The sequence below is a fragment of the Aulonocara stuartgranti genome (assembly GCF_965226115.1).
Source record: "Aulonocara stuartgranti genome assembly, chromosome: 11".
NCBI classification, from domain to species: Eukaryota; Metazoa; Chordata; class Actinopteri; order Cichliformes; family Cichlidae; genus Aulonocara; species Aulonocara stuartgranti.
This window is the reverse complement of record NC_138947.1, coordinates 8267911-8292951: the sequence shown is the minus strand read 5'-3', so window position 1 is coordinate 8292951 and position 25041 is coordinate 8267911. Positions and strand designations below refer to the sequence as shown.

The 25041-nt window shown below is 37.0% G+C and overlaps 1 protein-coding gene across 4 annotated transcripts; it reads right to left on the bottom strand.

Annotated features, from left to right (window-relative positions):
- Positions 1-5132: 5132 nt before the first annotated feature.
- lingo4b (leucine rich repeat and Ig domain containing 4b) lies at positions 5133-22717 on the bottom strand. 4 transcript variants are annotated; one of them, XM_082552949.1, is made up of 3 exons: positions 22341-22717; positions 8019-8124; positions 5133-7865 (listed from the first exon to the last, which is right to left on the bottom strand). In XM_082552949.1, exon 3 carries the CDS (start codon positions 7851-7853, stop codon positions 6039-6041), a length of 1815 nt encoding a protein of 604 aa, XP_082409075.1. In that variant the 5' UTR covers positions 7854-7865; positions 8019-8124; positions 22341-22717; the 3' UTR covers positions 5133-6038. The 4 variants fall into 4 exon arrangements, with proteins under 4 accessions (XP_082409075.1, XP_082409076.1, XP_082409078.1 ...); XM_082552950.1 differs by lacking the exon at positions 22341-22717 and adding an exon at positions 21137-21195; XM_082552952.1 differs by lacking the exon at positions 22341-22717 and adding an exon at positions 9291-9355.
- Positions 22718-25041: the final 2324 nt, after the last annotated feature.

Sequence of the window (25041 nt, the reverse complement as noted above, 5' to 3'; positions counted from 1 at the left end):
GACAACTGACTGATACTTATCATGTGATTTGACGTCATCATTGCAATAAAAGCCTTGTGACATGGTTGTTCGGGGGAGATCAGCTTTGAAAGGTTTATGATGCTCATCTTCCCCACATGTAGATGTGTATAATAAAAACCACTATTTTGACATCTACTGAGGACCATGCAGTCGTTTGTCTCCTCCTCAAAAACTCGAACCTTGACACTATTGATATATTTTACCCAAGATACCCAGAAACCCATAGCAACCATCAGAGAGACCCCAAATGTCTGGGATTGGAAGTTTAACAGAAAAAATATCAAGTTTTACCATCAACCAATGATGATATTTCAGCAACTTCCTCACTGTAATATCTAATCAATATGTCTCCATAAATTGCCTGAGTGCCTGAATAAGAATGAATCAGCAGGTTTACTCTGCTGCGCTTGCATTACGGAAGCTAACTCAAATTTGAAAAACTGAACCACTCTTAATGGTGAATGCCTCTTAGTGTAGGCAACTAAACAGATGCTTCCATTTTCATAAAATCGTTCTCTGTAGGCGCTATCTAAACCTTCATCTGGGCTTCTGTGAGAAATTTCTATGAGCAGTGAGCTCCTTGGAGGGAAATCAGCAGGATAGCACATTGAGAAACAAATTAGAGGCATTCCTGTGTTTCCCTCACTGAGAAAGCACGTTATGAGGCACACAGGTGGATCCTGGAAGAAACAAGCCTCTGAAATCCCGCCCACTAGGGGGGCAATTTACCATTTTTAACTTCTTTCAAAGGCCTTTACTGTCTCCTTGTGTAACCCCTTATAATCAAGGCCTTTGAGCTTAGTCAGAGAGTCACCCTCACTTGTTAATGGAAGATCAACTACACACTCATTCATAATTGGCTTTTTTTTTTTTTATTGAATTCACACAGGGGCACATGGGGGATATATTCTGATCCATATGTGGATTAGTTACTTATTTATTATTTTTATGTTTATGGTTATTAAAAGCATATGGAGATTTCAGATAGACTGTACACAACATACGTAACTTAGGACACTCAGGCCACAACAGCTTACCATCAAATGGCAACATATTTTGCATTGTACGGTACTGTGTTTGGTCTGTATGTTTACTTATTATTATCCTTAATGGATCCACCAGCAATTTTTGTAAGATTAAGGTTAATAGTTAAGGTTAAATTTGCATGAAATATTTACTAAAGGTAGGGCTTGGCCCAAGCTCAAAGTGATTACTTTATGGAATTGATCCAGATCTCAGTCTTGATCTGGATTCATGGAAGAAGTCTTTAACTAGATAATACAAATTAGGCAACATCATCTTGCTTTGCATGAAAATGCCACAAACCAATTCAAATCTAGACATATTTGCAAATCCAGAGGCTCAATTCATGTATGACATGGAGGGGAAAAAAATGTCTGTTTGAGGCATGCGTTCCGCTTTGGTATCAGTAATGCACTGTATCTAGATTACAGTTAGCTAACTGGTTTCCCACTCTTTATGCTTTCACTCCTTACTGATCAAATAGCAATTTAACACAATAAACCCTTATGTGTTTGTTAAACAAATCTCCTCGCTTAACAATGAAATAATGCATGTACTCGTTTATTTGGGTGTATAATGTTCAACCTCCAGATGGCGCCAAAAGCAGGGTTTTTAGTCTTGGTTTCATTAATTCAAACTAATACTGAAGAAGTCACTTGGAAGAGTGAGGAAACGTTTCTCTCATTGAAAACGCTGAACAGAATCAACCTTTTGGGAATTACTTAAAACTAAGGATTACAACAAGGCTGTCCTGTCAGTTTTAAGACCGTCTTTCTGTCAAATTGCAGTTTACAGTTAACACAATTTACAGAAGCAAGATAAATCTGATATTTAATGATAATGAATTAACCTTTAACAGATAGTATGATTAATTTGCTTGCTCATTTTGTTTTCTCCATAGTTGGACAGACAACAAGCCTAAAACTGTCACATAGATATTTCAAACACTGTCATCTGCATTAATGTGTGAAGCAACCAGTTAACAACACAGTTTGTAGTCGTGGTAAATAACAATGATTTCTGACTGTGACATTTTAATAACTTATTAATTATTTAAAATCTTTTTTAATTAAAATAAAATGAAAATTATTGAAAGATATTTTATTACCATTAAATAAAACTCACCAACTAAAATGAATCTAGTTAAGCACTTGTTTACATAGGTATAATGATCGGGCTTTAAAAGTAAGCATATTAAAACTTGATCTGAAAAACTTAAAGTTTCATGTAAATTAGTATTAAATTAGCAAATACCTTGTGTGAGTATGTGCATGTGCCTATGTCTTCTTTGTAATTAATTTAATTCTTCCCTTTTAGTTCAAAGGTTCTCAAGCTAAATGATGCAAAATGGTTATTTAGAGAGTGTTACGAAACACTTAAAGATTAGTGATGTAAATAACAGTATGCTTGTTATTCTATTCTGCAGTAGGAGTAACTGCAGAATAACAGTGGAAACAGGCAATACTGAATACTTTCAGTCTTGTTTGGTTATTTCATATCACAGTAATAAAGTGACATAAAATTCTGTAATGTATTATTACTGATAGCATTGCTCATTAGTTCTTTGAGCAGGTGAAATAAAAATCCTGCACACCACAGCACAGTAATGTCAGTCAGTCCAGTGTGGCGAGAAATCTAAAATATTGAATGGATTGTGATGAGATTTGGTACAAGTCTTGATGCCCTAAAGAGGATTAGGCCTGAAAGCTTTGGTGATTCCCTCACTTGACTTTATTTTCATAGTGCCACCAACATTTTTCAACTGTGTTGCGCTGGGATAAGACCAGGATAGAACATAAAATAAAAGAACATCTACGAGTTTAGTGATCAAACAGAGTTAGTAATTGTGACTAAACAGTCAGCACAGTAATTTACTTCAGCAGCATAAAAAAGCTATGAGTTACATGGACAAAACATCAATAAACAGAGCTGATGCCTGCGTTTTGACTGCTACTCACTAAATGTTTTAACAGTTCTTTAAAGAAACGTGTGTAGAAAGCCTGAAAAAATATTCATATTGAGCATGTCAGTATTACATATAAAGCTTTGTTGTTCATTTTCTAATGAAATAGCAAATCTTGCAGTAAAATATCTGGTTGTGGTAACAGCATTTTGTTATACAATGTAGTTTTACTATTTTTTCTAGTATGCAATCATCATAAGGAGTAATCATATTAGAAATTCATTCATATCAAAAAAGCCTGCTATCTGCCTTAAGCCACCTTTTTCTGTTTGAAAATGTAGCATCATGTTCAATTTAGTTAGAGTAATACTGCCAGCGAGGTCTTTTCTTTCTTTCTCTTTCTTTTCTTTTCTGAGGGTCTTTTATCTAAAGGGCTGCAGAGACCGTTTATGTCCACACTAGGACAATTGAAACTGAGTCACACCTGATAAAACGAGAAATTACAGCAGTTAAGGGTACAAAGCCAATTTTAAATCAAAACTGAAATAGTTAAGAATATCAGCCCCAACAAAACATCATGATAAAAGTGTTTTCTAAATTAATGGAGCTTGACTTTTCACTCTTTGAAGATAAAAATAAAGAACAATAATAATAAAAAACCAGTACTCTGCTTTGAGACTTTTGTTAGTTGGTTGTAGTTTAGATGGTCTGGGTGTTAAGCCTGTTCCCGTGTCACTAAGGGTAGTGTCAAATAAATACCAACGTCATAAATTTAAAATGCACCTTATGTTGTAAAGAAATGTTTCCATAGTTACATTAAGAATAGAGGAGTCTGAAACGAACTAAGAGCAAAGACCACGGTGTTCTCAGTGGTGTGAGCATGCCAGTCATGAGGGGAGTGACTTATAAACACCACTTTAATCTGCCTTTTTGGCTTTCTGTCCAATGGGAGCACATAGTTGTATTAAAATAGATAATATGACGGGCCAAGCTGGGCTGGAGGATAGCACCCGCCAGACAGACCTATATAACAGATTGAGACATGCAGAGGTAATCCAAAAGGGTTTAAATCTCTGCTCATACACGTGATTATCATTTTTTGTCCTCCATTTTTCTGGGTTATTCTGGGCAACTGCATTAGACAAACAAAATTATTTTCTGTCCAGTGAATTTACTGCAAGTCTCTGAAGAGTGCTAAGGTGAAACGAGGGTTCATTATTTAACATTTATCTCACACTCAGGGACAATATTGTGTTGTGAACAGAGAGTCAGCATTAAAAATTATGTATGCAGGTAAGGAGGAAGGAAAAAGACAGTAAATGTCTAACTAAATAGATTATTTGTAATTTTGTATGTGGTACACGTGGCTCTGGAAAAAAATGTAAAATAAATAAATAAATAAAAGGCAGTCATACCAGCATTCTTCTGTACACATAATCATTCAACTTCACAGAAAAGAAAAACACAAATGTACATCTGTGTGGCTGAGTGCCAGCTGTAGCTTTGCGGTCTTACAGTGAGGCAACAAGGCTACGTTTTGTATCAAACTGAAACACCCATTTCTCACAATAGACTTACCGCTTTCGTTATGTAAAAAAAGCTAAAAGCTGCCAATTTTTTCAACAATAGAATAATTTCAGGTAAAGATCTGCTGGCAGAGATAAGATGCTTTTTAAACACTCTAATTCAATAACATTGCAAATAAATCATCGTACATGGATACACACCAGAATTAAATGTAGGCTTTTAATGACATATCACTGAAAAGTCATTTTTACAAGATATCAAATAATAGACAAACATGTGGATGCTGCATCCTTAGACCTACATCCTTCTCTCATGGCATAATAAAGCTTTGTGCGTAGTGCATCTACACGGTTCAGTTTACACACAAAAAGAGTGCATTATTTGAGTGACACTAATCCGCAGAACTAGATAAAATGACAGAATGAACAGTGCACACACAAACGCCCTTGACCTAAATATTTACAAGATGAAAATGATCAGGTGAGCATTCTCTCTGTCAATGGTGAGAATGTTACTGAGGCACATGTTTTTTTAGCTTGTGTGTGTGTGTGTCTTTAAGGGGTGAGGGTGGGGTGGGATGGCTACAAAAGAAATATATATATATATATATATATATATATATATATATATATATATATATATATATAAAGCTAAATTTTTTCCTGCTGTATATATTTATATAAAAAGCAAAATCAATGCAATTTTTGATTGAACAAAGATTCATCAAATGCAATCACATGCTAACTACATCTGTAAAAAGACTGACAGACCTGAAAAATGTGTTGTTTGAAAAGGGAAAGGATACATTCCTATGTACATTAGGGTTAGCTATCAATTCCAAAGCAGCAACCTTGAAACGTTCTAAAAAGTTCTAATGTCCAAAATGTAACAATTGAATTAAGAATAAGAAATTATTTGGCTACTCTACTCCAATAATTTATTGCATGTATCAAAAGCTTTATGGCTATATATGTACATGTTAAAGTCTTACAACCAATGCTGAATTGACAGTCTTTTACCTCAATTGTTAAGCAGAATTAACCAGAATTAGCTTGGCTTATATTGTGTTGGCAAAAGAAAACAAAAGTTAGCACATTAGTACAATAAAGATGATTAAACAAGCACCTGGTACTTTTTAAATATGATAGTTGTGAAATTCTAACTGTGGTCTCAGTCACTACATAAACCTATGAGATTTATAACTGTTTAGTAAATACATGCTTCAAAAAAGAAAAAAAGGAATTGCTTTTTCCATGTACAAGTCTTTGAAAATAAATGCACAGCAACCAGCAGACAGCTCCACCTACAATCTGCTAACATTATCCCATCCCTGGATCATAAGATATTCATTAGTTAGATAACACAGCCATGTTGGTGCTGAGATGGAACTTTCAACTCTAAAATTAGAAGAGGACTGGCACAAGTGCATCACACTGGCTCCGATTTGCCTTCTTAGGGGGTGTTTAAATAGTAGTGTTGGTTTTTGAGTGTCTCAGTGGAAATCACCAGTGATACAGAAGGACTCAAATTCTATATAAACGCTCCTTTTAATTCTAACTCAGCTTTAAATGAGTTTCATGGTAAATCTGCCACCATCACCTCCATCCCCTCCCCCTCCACCCACGGAAGACCGAGGAACAAAGTCAATAGTTGCAGTGTGTTTAATTTGACCTTTGCTCTGGCTCCAGAAAAACATGAAGACAAAACAGATGGCAACTGAGCTAAGGAACGACAGGAAGCCCATGGTGGTTGCAATGATCAAGGTCTTTGCATCGAATGGGTATGGCTTAGCCATTTGAGCTGAGGAGTTTGCAGCTTGGGTATTTGAAGGTTCTACCAAGCCCTCCTCTGTGACGAAAGACATGTTTCGGTTGCGTGGGAGCCCCTTCACATACAAGCTGACAGTCAGACTGTCATTGCCAGCTGCATTACTTGCCAGGCACTGATACGTGCCACTATCCTGAACTTGGGCAAAACGCACTTCTAAAGTTCCATTTGGTAAAACTCTGATTCTTCCTGTTGGAGAAATCACATTTTTATGGGATGAGATCCAGGTGATAGATGGTGATGGATCCCCATCAGCCTTGCAGGAAAAGAGAACAGTAGTGCCCTCCTCTACTCTTTCCTCTTGCGGCCTACGGTGCATGATGCGAGCAGGGCGGCAGGTAAAAACCCTTGGAAGTTCCTTCTCTAAGAAGTCTTTGAATTCACGCTGTCTTACTGTATCAGGAGAGGAGCAAGTGGGCTGATGTCCATCGAAGTTCAAGCGCACTCTGCGACGAAACACCCAGAGAAGCCGGCAGTCACATGCTAGGGGATTCCCATCTAACCGCAGCACCTGAAGGTTCCCAACAGAATGGAAGGCGCTCTCTTCCAAAGTAGTGAGCTGATTGGATGTCACATTAAGCATGCGAAAATAGGCTAGTCCCCTGAAGGCTCCCGGCTCTATTCGTAGTAGGCTGCCACCTGCTAAGTGTAACTCCTGAAGTCTCAAGAGATCCCCAAGCAGGTTACCTTGGATAACAGTGATGGGGTTATAGGACAGGTCCAGGAAGCGCAGATACACCAGGTGACGAAGTGCAGAATAAGGAACTGCACTTAGGTTACAGCTACTGATAACAAGCGAGGTCAAATTTAGACCAATTAGGCTGTTGCCAGCTATAGTGTCCAGTGCTGGCCAGTTTGTGATCAGGAGGCTGCGCAGGTGTTGCAGTTTACGGAAAGCATTGTTGGGAAGTGTAGAAATGGTGAGGCGTAGCATTCGTAGACGTGTCAGGCTCTGGAGCTGGGACAATGCCTCAGTGGGAATTGAGGTCAGGTTGCTACGGTCTAAGTTGAGCTCCTGTAGATTCTGCAGACCAAAGAAAGCACGCTGGGAGATGAAGACCAAGTCATTTTCACTAGCTTCCAGTGTCTGCAGATTTACCATTTCTTTAAAGGTATAGTCCAGAAAGACCAAAATCTCATTTTGGCTCAAATCCAGAAATTTTAGACTGGACAGGCCAGAAAACACCCCAACTGGGATGATCTTGAGGCGGTTATTCTTAAGCCGAAGTGTCCTGAGATTCTGTAGGCCCAGGAAAGCCTCTACCTCAATCATGGAGATTATATTATCACTGAGGTCCAACTCTTGAAGTTTCACAAGGCCAGAAAATTGGCGGCGTCCCACAGTCTTAATCCTGTTGCGGGATAAATCCAAACGTCTGGCATCACTGGGCAAGGCCCCTGGCACTGAATTTAAGTGTTTTCCAGAGCAGATCACTTCTTTGGGCTCAGGTCGACACAGACAGCCTGGAGTACAGCCTCCTGCAGATACGCCCAGTCCAAACTGGAGCAGGATGCTCCACAAGCCCCATCGGACGACTGACTCCACAAACATCTTACGCCCGGCCTGAAAAGAGATGCACATAATTACCTTTTTTAAAAACATTTATAAAGATGTTTTTCTCTATAGGAGCTTAATGTTTCTAAGACAGAGTGTAAGCAAAATGTATTTGTATTGAATTCACTGCCCTCACAAGCTTACATTTTAATCAAAACATACCGTTTTAGTTTTGAAGTGCAGATTTTCATAACCAGTGGCAGTCAAGTTGGAGTCAAGCTTAAGTCCACTGATGATTTTCTGTCAACAACATGCCCTTTTGTGTCACCTGAGGATAAAAGAAAATCAGAAAAACCAAGGTTAACTAAGTGAAAAAATGGCAACTCCACAACAGGCTGAGTAAGTTTCAACATTTATTAGTTGTAAGATCTATTAACCCCATCTATTTAATCAGCTTAGTGTTCCTAGCAGGACAAACCAAATGGATTAAAAACCACCACAAACACAGCTTTCTCAGAAGGCAACCCAGTCCTGTGAGTTAAATGATTCATTTTGTAGCATCTGGCAACACACAGAATAGTGTCTGAGGCACCAGTGTGCACCTCACATGAGGGGAAGACAACCATTTGACCAGTGTGTTAAACCAATCACTGCCAAAGTGAAAGAAATCAAGAATTCAAGATTGTGTGAATTTTGAGTCCTGCAATCAGTATATTGCATAATTAATTCTGCTTGTCAGTAGGTGCATTGCAACAGCATTTTTACATAAGGAAGTGAACAACAGAAAGTGCCTATTTTTATAGCCAATCTGTTCTAATTACTCACAACTATGAACAGAATATTAATGCAGTCAGTGTTAGAGCTATTGAATCCATCAAGACTTGTGCACAAATATCTTTTGTTTAAATTGTACCTTAATTTGCTCTACGGTGTTGCTTTAGAGTAAAGCACTATAATGATAAACATATTTTCATATAGATGTTTAGAAGACATGATAACACAAAGCAGCCTCCATTGTTGGTACAAATTAAGTAGGAAAATATTACAGCATAAATCTTGTATGAACATATTCTAAAATAATCAGTGAAGAAACTGAGTGATAAGTAAAAGCAACCTCCAAACTTTAGGGAACAGAGTCAAAAAAGAGCCCTGCTGTCTGTAAAATGCTGCAAAGTGAAATATCAGTAAATTACATAATGCTGCTGTCTGGCTTGCCAGTTGAATTTAAGAAAATGATGAATGTAGAATCTAATATAAATTATGCATCCCTTCTCCAACAACTACCACTAAGACCTGCTAAAATATGAAGAACAAATCTTACCTAACAGACGTTAAAAGAAACAAATCTTAATTCTTAACACTTTTCCACAGCTGCATGAAAACCTCCAAGTCCAGAAGTTGAACTGCTCTCACACAGGATATTTCCTTTCATATAAAAAAAAAGATACAATACAAAAATAATCCTCAAAATACTAAAGCCAAACTGTGTCTGACCTGCAGCGGCTGCAGCTTACTCTTCACCATCAAACAGTTTCCAGAGTGTGGACCCACCCTCGCTGCAGCCTCTCCTCTGAGTGCCTGAGTTGCCAACAGTCCCAGAGCTCTACAGTCTTTGTCTCATCCTTGTTCTTCATGCAAACAGCTCTTATACTGGCAGGCTGGGAGCGCTGACTCACAAACCCAACACTTGTGCTCTTAGACTCACAGGGCTCCTTTTAGACCAATATATTAGAGTGCAGTCACACAAGAAAGATACCAATAAATGTTGGACGTCAGCCAGGCATAGTTGGTGATTTCCCAGTTTTTACTGACCACAGCTAAAGTCAAATCGGCTGTAAAATGCTACGTTTTATTACTGGTGTTTGTGAACTATTATTATTATTATTGTTATTATTACTATTATTATTATTTTGTTTCTGCAGGTTAATTGTTATGCTAATTTTATGTAGTATATGTGATCTCAAGCTCAAGTTCTTCAACTATTAAAAATGGCAAAAAATACATAACATGGTATTAAATTTATATTCTTTAAAAACTGTAAAAAAATAAATAAATAAAAATAAAAACCTAAAGAAATGGACCATGAGTAGCAAATATAGTATTTTACAAAACTGCATTGGTTTACTTTGTCCATTGATGGGGTTCACAAGTTAAATATGCTGATACCCCCCCCCCCCCCCCCCCCCCCCCTGAGCTAAGTTGTGAGAGACAGAGACTGACAGCTGGGAGATATCCCAGGCCTGTACCCTGTCAGTTGCCGAGACCTTCCAGCCAATCAGCAATTGGTTTCACACCTCCCCTGTGTCTATCTGCACACCATAAAGATACAGTCCAGCCAAAGGTCACGACTCCAGAGTTATACCCAGGACTGACCCATCCATCAAATTAGAAAGTGGGAAATAAATGAATTTGTTATTTCTCACCCTGTGTGGATTGTGGTCACATGAGTGTCATGTTACAGTGTTAATTGTTTTAACTATTTTCTATCATACTGAAACACTTGTTGTTTCTATTAATAATACAATTTCTCATTAGAATGAAAAACATACACAAAAAGTGCACTGTCAGTGCATTTGTCAAAGACTGGCACAAATGGAAAACTGAGTACCCCCTTAAATTTTGTAACCTTCACAAATGAAAATAAATCAGACATTATATCTGTATTTCCAGGAGAACTCCCTGCATTTAAATATGTGTTACTCTGTAGTTGCTCACACATGCACAGTAATTGACTACAGCATGGTTTTTATTGGTTTAAGACGCTAAGCTGTCAAGATAAACACAAATACACAAAAATAAAAATACTAAAAGCTTTACTGTTTTTAAAAATTTGAATATATACAGAGGTATCTATTTTTTTAAATATCACCTCAGCATTTCTTAGTGCTGCAACTTTCAATTTTGTTTTTTGTGCAAATGACTTTCCCTGTCAGTGACTGGGCTTCTTTGAAAGTACAGCTGCTGCTGCATGCATGGGGGGATATTCTGGTTGTGTTCCAAATCTACCTTGATCCATGTGTGGCTTTACAATATGCCACTAAGAAACAATAGGTCATTACAGTCCAAAAGCTACACAGCTAACTGAATGAGATGAAGATGAAAAGAGTTTAGCAGATCATCATATTTTACTACAGTACTGTTTGCAGTTATGCAGGCAAACGAGGGTCAACACACTGCAGAAGACCTCCTACAGGGGGAATTAGAAAAGAAGACTGAAGATGAGGAGACTATGGGTTAAATTAATCCATTTAATAAAATAAATAAATACAAATCTGTGGTTACCTTTGGGAATACAAAAACAGGATTAATAGTCTTGCCTACTATAGTTGCAGTTATTTTCATGGATACATTTTTTTCCAAAACAAGCTACCAATTTAAATTAATAGATTTAAAAAATCATTTATTGAAAATCACACTCTGCAAATAACTTATTTTTATTATATTTTGTTTCATTTTTGAATCACAATGAGTTGTTAATAATAAAACGTTTCCTGTATTTCTTTTCAGTCTTTCTAAGTGTTTTATTATTTCTGGTTAATTCAATTATATATGTATATTTGTATTTCTTTATTATATATTTTTCTTAGAAATACCCTGCAGTCATTTCTAAGAAGTCACTTCAGGTTCATTTCAGTTTAATTCTGTTTAGTAAGCATGCTGTTTGATCACTGTGAGAACTTGTTCCATCCAGTTCCTGGGATTTGCTTATGTTGCCAGAGTCTGGCAAGATACTGCAGACTCTGATTGACCAATATGAAGCTGCCATTTGATGACCCTGCAAAAACCTTTTTATGCATGAGTCAAAAATATCCACTCGCCTAAAGCCAAGAAGATGCCAGCTCTTACCTAATAACCCCTCACATTGCCAAAATGCAAACAATATCAGTGATGTAACATCTCATCAGACAATTCTTTGGCAGAGTATTTTGGATGGGCTCCAACTGTCGCATAATTGTTCGACATAATTCACCTTCCATACTCTGTTCAGTTTTCCCTTTCTCTGTTCTTTCATCAGACATAACTCATCAAGCCTCTCAGCTCGGGCTCTTATCACCTTACATCAGTCTGTGGTTAGTTTCCAACCCATGTTAACATTTGGACTTTCTTCTTTGCCCTAGTGTTGCTGCAGGTTCAGTCATTTCTTCACTGTCCGAAGTTGCTGTGTTCTTCCACAGGAATTAAGATTATAATGATTTAAATTAAAAGTAGCATACCATTAATGATTGCTGTGACTACTAAAGTCACTGAGATGGCTTCATGAGTATGGATGTTGTTTGTTTATGCTGATGCCAGAAATGTGAAACACAGCTTAAATGAGACATTTTTGCTGTTCCTCTTATTCATCAAACCTAACATGATCCATGTATTTACTCACTGAAAAGCAATTTGCATCATTACTTTGCTAAAACACTGCCACGAGGAAGAAAGAGGCAATGACTCTCAATTAACCTGAACTTCTCTTGTAGCCTGCACTGTGGTTTCATTAGCTTTGAGGGACGTCTTTCTGAAACTCAGCCCTTTAAAGTTCCACCTTAGCTGAGTTCTTTAATGTTCGATCGCTTTGTCACCAAAGGACTTCAAGCAAAATGTGAAGAATTGTGACAGACAGAATCCAATTACTGAGATGAAAAGAAAAGTTCTTTTAGCAACAGGTGCATGGAACAGGAACATGAGCTCACATGGGCCACAGGATGACAGTTTGGCAGTATCCACTCCACTGAATTTCGATGCCCCAAGCTTGAATCCCTGCGCCAAGCAGCCCCATCTGACACAGAATGCACAGTCTGAGCCCGGTTGAGTTTTCTGACACTTGTCAAAGGGCTATTTTTAGCTTGTCACAGTGAGAAAGACAAGAGCCTGGCTCAAATCCCCAATTAAAAAGACTGGAACAGAACAACAGTGCAGGGATCACAGAGCATGAATTTGTGTCTTCTCTGTGTGGGTGTGTGCACTCAAGTTGTTAAAAGCACGTTTGATGGGGGAGATGGTGGAGCTGTGCGTTTCCATTTTTTTTTAAGGGTTTCTGGCACCTGCTACAATGTGACGGCCCCTGAGACCTGCATGCAAGCAGCAAATATTAAAGGGTTTACTGGCAGAACAGCTGTTCAGTGCATAGAAAGAAAACACAAGTCTCCTGGTCTTTCCCCTTTGGGTGTATCTGAGGAAGTCTTTGTAAACAAGCTCATGTCAGGAGGCACATCTATAAAGAAAATATCTGAAATACAAGTGTAAAAGCTCAGAGAAAAACTGAATCACAAAAGGAGCTACAGTTGCAAAAGTACCGACTATAGTTTTACCCCATTGAGAGCAGGGTCACACATTTGGTCACTAACTTATGCTAATAAGTGAAATCTTGTTGAAACCAACAAAAACAAAGATTCAAAATAATTTGAATTTATAAAAAATCTTGATCCCAAGGTTGCCAAAGAGTATGATGGACTAAAAATATTGCAGAGATCTATCGATCTGGTGTTCAGATGTAGAAAATGCAGAATCTTGTAGCCGAAACACGTTGCACACTTGATGGAAAAAATGGCCCCAAGTGTGAAAAAACTCAAGATTTATTTTTTTTAAACTTCTGAACTGAGCTAATTTTAAATAATAAACTTGCAAAATCTATCCTGCAAAATATAACGAAAGGCAATTTGGTAAAAAGGCCTAGTTTAAAAGCATTAACATTTGTTGAAGTCCTTTGTGTGCCTTATTGTGCAGTTGTTTAAACCTGCTGATTAGCCTGCTGTACTGAGTTTAGTGTGTCACAGTGATGTAAAGTTTCAGGATGCTATTCTGGAACATGGATGTTCTTTTCTTAATGCTTCTTAGTGAGAAGGAGGAAATTAAAAAGGTTTTTAGCTGGGTGACAGGATTCTTTAGTATTCTAAATACGCCTACACTCTGAGATTTTAGCAATCCTATAAATTAAATGGACACTGTGAGACGTCATACACTACTCCCAGACATCAAGCTTAGTGCACACAAACTGTTGGATGATAAGAAATGAATTGCAGCCCACAATATAGTTCCTCCATTATTTGTTTGTATACTGTCCCACGACTGGAGCATACAAAACACTCTACTTTTAAATGTGCTGTATAAATTTAACTCAGTTTTCTTCTCCAATGAAATCTCTGAGAATTTTTTAACACATAAATATATAACACATAAAAGGCAAAAGACAAGGTGAATTGATCACTTGTATACAAAGAGATGAAAGAAGCAAAACCATAATTTATGCATCATTTATAGTGCTGTACTCAGGGGTTAAAATGCAGAGGGATGATCTGGAACTGTGGTTTTGGATTTTTTTTTTTTTTTGGATATTTATAAGTTGTGGTTGTAATACTTCAGCACCTACAGAAGAGAAGCTAGCACAAAGGCAGAAACATTTTTTAAGTGGCAAGCAATTTCAAATGCAATATTTTTATAAGCTCAAAAAATGTCACTAACTGTTTGTGCAGTGTGCAGTTTGTCACACAATGTGTCTGCTATCTGAAGGCACACTAATGCATTTTCCAAGGACAGAAAAGAGTACAGGATAACGTCGTTGAGAAAAATGTAAGAAAGACAAGATGGGGAGAAAGAAGAGCAGTTATACTTAGCAAAGGACTTACATGTAATGCCCTAATTTTTTAAAATTGATATTGGATCTGATATAATGTGAAGTTATGTTTTTTCATGTTGTGAAACATTTTGCGAAACAACCTGAGGTACACTAACTTTGTGTTTTATCTAAAGGTTACATGAAAACACAATGCATTTTAAAATAGGGCAAACAGATTAGCATGCCTTACTGTTCTGAATTTAAAGTAAAGCACTGTGTACTGTACAACACAGTTATGCCATCCAATACTGAACTTTCTTACAGTATAACAGAGCCACAAACACAATATTGACACTATTCTTTTACATTGTCATCATTCATCGAGTACATCACAAAATTGCATAATGTTAACCCAGCATAACGCTCTGAGTTCTTGCATCTAGGCCACGCTATACTATGAATTTGTACGGTATTATTCAAGTACATACATGTTTCATTTTATTACTTTTTTCTCCTTGGTCTTAAAAACAAAAAGTTATAAAAAGGCTTAAAAAATATTTGATATTAAAAGACTTAAATTTGGTGCTCCATAAAAAAATTCTGTTTAATGTCTTTGTGTATTTATAATGATGCTCGTAAACAAGCTTATAATGGCCATAAAATATATGCCAATGGATGTATTTTACATCAGCTAAACATTAGCAAGCTTGGCTCAGTAGCTTTGTAAATTGTATATAAACTCAACAGCATTGTGTATCTTCTAAAGAAACTAAAGTTGCTGTTGGCCGCACAACTGGTTTATGAATACTGTCCAAATAGGAGAAACCTTACACGATTATTTATTGGCTGCAGTTAGCAGCCTATCGGAGAGTCGAAGAGCAACACGTGGGTTTATAAACAGCTCCAACGGAAATGTTAAAGATATACATAACAGATGCAAAATGAAATATGGTTCATATTTTCTCATAGTTCTTTAGGTTTAAAATTACGATTAATACTACAATCATGTAGCTACTATCTATCTATATATCTATATCTATATCTATATATATATCTATATATATATATAATTTGCGGGACTTAAGATATGTTATGCAAATTTTAATGAATGAAACAATAATAGGCAGTTACATATCAGGTGCCAGGTGTTGTTACGTAATCCAGTTTGTGATGGTAGAATCTAATCTTCACATAATTCATGTCTACATTACGCAATCTCTGCATTCATTGCCAACATTTTACAAACTGTGTGGAGCACATGCAAGACATTTCTAATTTGATCACCTTCTAAAATGCTGGGAGGAAAGCAAAGACCTGTGAATATATGAGTATAGCAAAGGAGGATTGTTCTTGCCTGGTTGCATGTTTGAAATTGACACATCCAACTGAGATAAAGAAGAAAATATCTCAGTATGGTTATAAGCTTTTGCTTGGGACAAATAGGACTGTATAAATTGTTTGCCAAAGATCACTGATTGATTTATGAAGCTAATTTTAACATGGTAAAGATTTTTCTCAAGAACAAACTCCATTATCGCCCATCATAACAGTGTCCAAATTTTAAAAGCTCTTGGTTATAAATAATTAGCGTGTGTCTCTGTGCCTCTGTCTTCAAGAGTTGTGTATTTTTTCTGTTTCTATTATCTCTTGGTGTATGCATGTCACTATCATTGATTTTGCCAAGAGAAAAAAAGACGGAACAAAGAACAGACACATTAAGTATGGTGTGATTGAATATTGGTGTGATTACCAATTTAATGTGTGGTGGAACTGGGTCACAGTGACAGATTCACTCACATCAGCCTTGTTCCAGACTGTGTGTTGGGTAAAGCACTTTGCTGTAATTCCTCATTCCGACAAGGAGAGAGTTAAGACTCTGTGCAACGTCATGCAAAGTGCACCGTCTGCAATATTAATAATAGCACAAATAAATGAGGGAAGGGAATTAGATTCAGCGCAGCACCCTATGTGATGTGACAAATGAGGTCATCTCAGCTAACTGATATGATGCACTGGATCCATCATTATACAACAAAGAGATAATGGGAGGTCACACATTAATAGGGAGCTGAGGGCTCTTAACCTGCAACAGATCATAGATGAAAAACTCAATAATTCAGGACAACTTACATACCGAGTGCAGAATATAGCTGCAATCAGAACAGCAGAATGGGTCTTAAACTGCTTATTGATAAATTATGTTTCTATAGTGATGAAAGACAAAAGACAGGAGAACTACCTGGATCCTACACAATTCCAATGAATTAAAGATTACCAGCAAAAGTAACGTGCAAAGAAAATTATAAAAAAAAATACACTTTAACACATTAAACATTAAAGAGAAAACTAATGTGTGAGGTAAAAAGAAGAAATATAAAAGTATGAAATAAAGAAATACTGAAAAGTACGGTGAAAAGAACCAAAGGGAAGAGAAAATAGTAGAAATAAGTAACAGTAGGAGAAAAGAATGATCTGGAGGAATCTGGGAAAGGAAAACAATTAAGAGGTAAAATAGCTAAAAGGCCTAAATTGAGAAAATTGAGAACTGAAAACTAGAAAACAAATGAAATTTAAAAGTCCTTAAAAAATGTCTTAAAAAGACATTTCTGATCACATTTCCCGATATAATATTTTTTTTTTATCTAAAATAAGCCAAATTATAAAATCACTACAAACACCAAAGACAGAATGAACTTTTACTTCACAGAAATCCACCAACTCCATAATCTTCCCTTTTATGCAGGTTGAGCTTTTCTTTTTTAGAAGACCTAATGCTAATGCTAATCTGATAGCAGCCAAGGCTACTACCACAAGCCTGCCTAGACAGTCTTAGCAACACAAAAGCAAACGGAAACAAATCAATGCTATTCAGAAAGTGACTTAGTCCCATCTCACCAGAAAAAAGGGAAAGAAAAAAAAACTTGGTCAAGTCCCCTTTCTTATTAATTTCATAAAATGGGGGTTTATTGTCAGTGCCTTGAGTGGGACTCTTCGTCATCGTCAATGACGAATTGGACATAATGAATATTTATGAACATGGTAGAATTTTGCCATCCAACTTCTGCATAATTTTTGTCCTAAATCTGTCCAAAGAGAACAAAAGTAAGAAAAAATACAAATTGACTGAGAAGAAAAAACTTTGGACCATAACATTTTTATGCAAATTGGAGATGGTCGAGTAGAAGACCCGCATAGATTTGAGATGGAATGACCCAAATTGTCTGATAAAGTTCTGATAAGAACTGCACTGCTAAATTCGAGACAGTATTCTTTTAAAGAGCTTGGTGATTTGAACAGCGTACAACACGCTCTGTCATTAGATCTTCCACCAAAACACAGTGAAGACGTCTTGATGGAGTAACAGCATTAAACAATACGGCTTTTTCTTTTTCTGAAAGAGGGAAATTTTAGGTCTAATATACATAGTTTTGTATTTTTACATTGAGAAGCAATCAATTACACCATGTAGATGGAAAGAAATACTACAATGTGAGGCCCAGCAGTAGCCATGAATGTGACAAGAAGGACATAAGCTTTTGACTACTCCAGTTCACAATACTGTATTAATTACTTTTAATTATTTCTTTGAAAATTTCTGATTGGCCACTCCATCTAGTTCTCTATTTGTTTATTTTTTGACCTAGAGCAAATATTGTCCAGCCTTTATGACTATGGCTAAATGGGGTCAGAAAAAGGACCCGGTTAATGGCCTGAAGACGTTTGCTTTTTTAAATCTTCCTAGCGGACAGGAAGTGATATTTTCAATAGCGGATAAAGCGAATAAAGATAGGGTAGGTTACTAAGAAGTTGAGTTTGCTTCAGAAAAACTAGTTCATGTTTAATGTAGCCCAAATTCTAAAGCCTAAACCCTTTATACGTGTTCACAATGTCTGCACTAAAAGGGGGAGCAAAAGCCCTGAGGTCACAGCCTTATTTATACTAACTGCATCAAACTGGATTCTCTTTATCTCTTCACAGACTGTTTTCTGTGTGCCTTTGTAGACTTGATTCAATGAATAATACAAATGAGGAAGTGCTTTTGAACAGCATGTCCTTGTAGACATTCATGAAATTGCACGCAGTTATACATACAAAAACTGATGAAAGTAGTTGTGTGAATGACAACAAAACAGCTTGATCGAGAAGCTTGAGACCTACTGTGGTTTCAATCTGTATATGACATATCGAGCTTCCAGTAACCACAACAATGGTTTGAAGCATGCTAACTTTCAGCTCTGCATGTTTGATTTGGCAGAGTTTTAGGTTGGATGACCTTCCTGCTGCAACACCCAAAGGGGATTTATGTCCTTGTCTGGAATTAAACTAGCAACTGTGTTACCACCACACTATACATTATTTTTTCTGAAGTGAGGTGCTTTGAATGGCCCCAGTGTATGACTCAACAACTACTTGATGATAAAATTAAGCACACTCACTGACTGACAACCAGTAGAATTAAGTAGATCAAAAAAACATCAGAGTCATAAAAATACACAAACAGAATAAGAGTAACATACTGTAACATGCCCCTTTTGATTTTCTCTTTCCTTGCCCTCACAATATCTTACCCTGAAGGAAACAATCCGGGACGCTTACCATAAAAAAGCTTAGGAAGTGCCTATGCTTTACTCTTTGTTGGACGTTGGGTTAGTCTTCGCATGTGAAATGGGTTAATGGCTTACAGATGAATAAAATAATAGAATAAACCGGAAAGGACGCATGCATCATGAAAATGGAAACACAACCTAGAAAAACATGTAGCATGAAAGAAATCCTCTATTACATATTTTTTTCTTTTTCATGGCCAAACAACACAAGACTGCTGCTAACACAAGCAATGGGCCAGTGGCTTTCAAGTCTTTACTCAAGCCCTGACTACATTCCTCCAGTGGCAGTAAACATCTGATGTTTCTGTTCATCTACAAAAGGACTTCAAATGACTATGTGGCCTGAATAGTGAGTGTTGTGTACTGTGAGTTCAAATGTGCTGTGCAGATCCTGCCCTGGATACAGTACACGAGTCGTTTTCATGTGCAATCCCTCCAAAACCAGGATAAGTTAAGACTGATGAAAAGGCAAACCGCACATGGCCTTATGTGAAAATTAAGAGATTTAGCTTTTGCACAAAAAGGAAAGGGGGGGGGGCAGAAGTACTAAATGGAACTGTGATGTTAATCTCATAGCTGTTAAGATTGAAACTGCGGCTGGGGAAATGAGGATGCATTGTTCCAGGCTAAAATATACCTTCTCCCAGACAGCTCTTTGGCGGAGCCTGGTATTAAGAAGCTGCTGTTGGAAAGAAGTCAAAGCTGCAGTGAAGTAATCTCCCACCTACATGTCTCTTTTTTTCCTCATGTGATGGGTTTATATGGAAATGTGTGTCATTTTGAAGTATTGTAAAGTATTCTTTTTAAGCTGTCTTCACGGATGCTGAACAAAAAAGTTTGCTTGTAATTAACCATACAAGTTAGGAAAACACAAGTTCCATAAATACATGAGCAAAAGTTGTGCTATATAATAAATCAAATCAAAATTTACAAAAGTGCCCAATTTAATCTGTGCCTTTACAGTATGTAAAGCCAAGGATTCCCTCATAATACGTGCGTAAAAGAGTTTTTGAACTACAGATTAGTTTTAATGTGTAAATAGTCTGTCTGTCTGTCTATCTATTCCAGATCTCATGTCAAGGCACCATGTCTCAAATCACCCTCTGACCTCTGTATGATTTCTGTTCCTATATATGTTGTTTTACTGTTTCACTGTTTTTCAGATTACCCCATGATCAGTCAGTGCCTGTCTCTGTGCGATATGTGAGGAAATAATAAAGGGCTATAGGTGATGTGATGCTCTTGTTACAGTGTAAAGGTCTCTCTTGTCCTCTGTCACCAATGTCGCATAACAATATACAGTGTTACAGTTTCAAAGATCCCCTAAAACCATCATTTATTCGATTTGACCCACACTGATAGATCTAAAATCCATCTAAAAAGATATGGGTCAAATCTGCTCAAAAACAAGGAAAATGTAGAAAAAATGTATAAGAGCAATACAACAGTAAACAATTAGACTATTTTTTGACTATGTCAAAATGTGTCAAATTTGACCCAAACAGTGTGTTAGGATTAATACAAACCTAATATTATACAACAGCTTGCTTTTTCTTTGTAAAGATTTTTTCTCTTTCTACAGAATATTTATTTCCACAAATGTTTTAGGTTCAAGCTGCCAAATAACAGCTAAACATGTTTTTTTAATCGTGTAGACAGCACACTCTAATTAAGCAAAACGTTGTCTAAAATCTCTACCTCAGAAAACAAGTGGGATGGTTGACAGTGTTGACAGTTGAAGAGAAAGTATGTTTTAATTTAAATTTATAATAATTTCAGTCTTCATGTGAGTCACATATATATATATATAACTGAAGGGGTGATGATATTTCTTTCCACCAAAGAGCCAACTACACTATTTATCTGGCCAAGCTCTTCAAGATCATTTCTTTGGCAGGTATAAAATGAATGTCTGGATTCTACCTGGGAGCATATAGAAAGCAGACCAAAGCTGATTATACTCCACTTAATTTTACCTACTTTGACCTAAAGTGGGATCTGAAATTTAAATTCAAAGGTTCTGAGTTTCCCGCAGTACAAAAAAGCCCTTAATATTCATCATCAAAGTTTTTTTAACATTAAAACAAAGGAGAAAAATTTCATTCTTTATGATATCATGCAAGCAATAATACAGATAAATGTATAAACTCACCACAACATTAGCATGCAAAGTCACTGTCTAACCAACATACCTCAAGACCCAGCTGCATATATCTGCCACTGAAGCTGTGCAATAAAAGTGAAAAACAATTAAAAACTTGTCTTGTACTTCTTTGCCTAAGGCTCCAATCAACTGAGGTCTGGAGTGGCTGCCCAATATAACAGTCCAGATAAATCAGTTTCTAACAAGGAGACTGACATACTTCCTGTGCATAAAATGCCCTCTGATTAAATTGCCATTTGGCAGAATCCCAAGTGTCAAATCCTTGGTTCTCCCTTGATGGTGATCTGCTCCTCCTGAGCCACAACCGATATGATGTGTGTCCTCATTATGACAGGAGGGGGGGACAAAGAGTTGGCTGCTGGTCTGAGTTCATATCTGTACCTTCACTGAAATGTGGATCCTGACTACAGGTGAGGTGATGATCATATCTTTAATAATAGCAAACTGACAAACATATCTTTCAGCGACAGTACTGAAAATACTGTGGCGTATACTACAAAGTAGTATAGAGTATAAAGACAAACGGAGGGACTTGCACTGCCCCAGGGGAAATGAGGCTGCAGTTACAGCTGTCAGTAATCCTGCCTAAACGCTGTTAAAACAAAGTCTGCTGTGGCCCTTTTTTAGGTTTATGGAACAAACTATCCTGAGGATTACTGTTCCCATGGACACTCTAACTCCACAACACAAACAACAACAACAAGAAACAAGCAGACCTCTAGAAAAAACTTGGCTGAACATTAAAGTGACATTAAAGGTATGTTTATCTTTGTGGTTTCAAGTAATAAAATATAGGTCAGTGTTTAAACTCAGCCCTGGCAATCTCCAGACAACTCACAATAAATGGCACAAAAGTTCTTCACATTATAACTGTTATGATATTTTTACTATCTGTTTTGCAATTCTACAGACTTGGTTTGGACTAAATGTTATAGAAACACGGTGTAGGCTACAAATACATAAATAATATAAATGTTTGGTTCATTTTTTTTTTTCAGTTTTGTTTAAGTTCTCACAGAACTGCGACTAGTGGTAAGAATGCGAACTTTAGCGATTCCACATAAAAATAAAATATAAAGTAAACACTGGCTCGTTTTAGAGTCACCTACCCTAAGATGAAGACCAAACCTAAGCTCAACTCGTGCTTTAAATAAATATAGTGTGGCCTATTTCTGTTATGACTGGTTCATGGAACCCTACAAAGTAGTTTGTAGGAAAATAAAGAAACTCACCTGAATCATCGCATTAAAGCCTTCAGCGCTTAAACTCTCACTGCCCATCTCCCACAGAAAGGCGTACTCATCTCTGTTAAGGACGGTTTCCCTCTCCCTCCTCTCCCTTTTCGGTTGGTCTACATTCAGCCAGACTTTTCCAACATCTGTCACGCTAGAGTCGCGCAATTTACTTCGCCCTCCTTCTTCATTAATTTCCTTTTCCAACTGCCGAATACCTCCGGGAGTTTTCCAATAATTGCGCTACTAAAGTAATTTAGGTCGGCTGTGTCTCTGTCTGTGTTGTTGTGAGTGGTTGATTCTGTGGAGAAGCACCTGCGCTCAAACCGCGGTGCTACTGATGCTGCGCTCTCCGCATCTCCATCCCTCTGCTCAGCTCACGGAGCAAAAGTCACACAGATTTAAGGCTGGAGCGGTGCCATGCGTCGGAGCTGCAAATCCGCACGTAACGAAGAATGAGTCTATTGGTCCTCAACCTTTACGTGCGCTACTGCTCCCTGTCTATAACAACGACTCAAAAATACATCTATAAATAGAAATTAATATATCACTATAATGATATATTTTGTATATGAGGTCATCTGATTCAGATTGAAACTCAATGTAATGACGAAATAAGTTAAGTCTTGAAACCAAGAGTACTACATTTACCCTAAACTTGTACCTGCTCATATCTACATGGTCAAAGTTTTGTCATGAGTCTGAAGTGCTAAAAAGAACATAAAAAACAAGATAGGAAAACCGAAAATGCAGTCACATTTCTGTAATAGAGAAATTTTAGCCTTCTGAGAGTGTCATGGGTTAAAATTGATTACCAGAATGTTTTTATTAAGTTAGGGTGTTCTGCTGGGTTATACTTAGACCCTTTTTAGTCTCAACATTACAGACAAATCAACAAAATATCCCCGAGGACCTGGCAGAGTGAAGTTACTATGCATGCATACTGAACTACTTCAAAGTGTTTTCTTAATTAAATAATTTGGGTGTAACACAATGCAAAGCTGATATCTATATTTCAGTGCTACCATGGTACATGGATATTGATGCACATTACCTATATAAGCATATACCTCTCTCTGTACAGTTTAACCTATATCTGTATTTATTGTTGGCTTGGAGGACAAATTGGATTTGGAATTTTGGCTAATGTAAACACTTTTCATTTCAAGGAGATTTGTTTAGGTTCAGTTATTTGAAAAAGTGGTCAAGGAAAGTTTTATGGTCTATTTGATCATCTGACAGTTCTTGTCTCCAGTCCTGTCAGGGCTCTTCACTAACAGTGTTGCAGTGTATTAAGTTTTTATGCACCATACAATTAGTTATACCTACTTTATCCTCTGTAGGGTTTCAAGTGGGGAGTGGAGCCTATTAAAATACCTGCCTGACTCTCTTTGCATCAGAACCTGGGACCTTGACAGCTCAACAGTATTAGTTATTCATTTATTTGGTGTTTCTGCTTTTAACCAGTTAAAATACATGGAAATACAATTTAAGACTTCTTACTTTCATTGAAATTAAAAAAAGAAAAAAACAATACAGTGCTTTACTAAGACCACAGCTGTACTCACAACAGGTTGATGTGAATAAAACTAGCTTTCTGTCACAAAAGTAACTGTTAGAACACATCCAGCGTGATAGAGATGTGCAAATAATAATAATATGGGTGGAAAAATCCCCAAGCTGTCAGCTCTGAGGGGATTTGTGATTTTTTTTTCCTTTTTTTTATCCTCTACTCTGAGTGAGGCCTGGCACGCTTCCAGGACAGTACATTACTATCAAAGCTTGTAGGGAGAAATGTGCAGATATGTATGGGACAGCTAAATCTTCAGATTAAAGAAACAGCTGGATATTAAAGACAAGGAAAGCCCCTACTGTCTCTCCCACAAACACCAGTATACATGACAGCCACCATAAACACTTATTAATGATGTTTTCAAGTGTAATCTGAGAAAAAAAAAAGGTTTTAATGGCCTTAATGACATCCTTTTAACTTCTCACTTCAGTTCACTTCAGTTCAGTTTTCCTGTGAGGTCATAATCTTTCAAAACCTAGATTATCATAATTATACAGATGTATTTTTCAAGCTCACACAGAGAAGTCAGTGGACTGACTGTGTGCAGTTCTTGTTTATTAGCATGAGGCAGACTGACCTTCCCTCTCCGTTCAGAACAGAGATGCTCCATACCGCAGGCTAAAAACCTGTTTAATAGGGACCTCACATTCTAAACACATACACACACATCATGCACTCACACACACTTATACTTACTGTGAGACCTGGTGGTATGCAACCAATTCAAGGAGCAAGTATTTATAGCTGTTCTTAATGGAAGCCTTCTGTCATAAAGAGATACAACATAAAAGGACTGTACAAAATAAAGTTAATGGATTCCCCACTCCCCACAAATGCACACATATGCATACACATACACACATATTTCCCATGTGTAACAAATTTACCACTGGGAAACAGACGTCAAATTAAAAGCCAAGAATTATTTTTTCAATTGTAAGATATAGAGAAACACACAATAATAACGCGGTAGGTTGGAAATCTTATCAAAATACATCTTCAATTAAGTTTCGTCTATAAATTACCTAATAATTATTAAGAAATTTGGTGCTGAAAAATGAAGATGAGAATTTTCTCAAGTGGCCAACCTTCAAATACAAACCAGTTCCAAAGACTGCCACGATAAAA

Bases quoted from the DNA above. Each gene is read 5' to 3' on its own strand.
- lingo4b (XM_082552949.1), bottom strand. From the start codon at position 7,853: ATGTTTGTGGAGTCAGTCGTCCGATGGGGCTTGTGGAGCATCCTGCTC.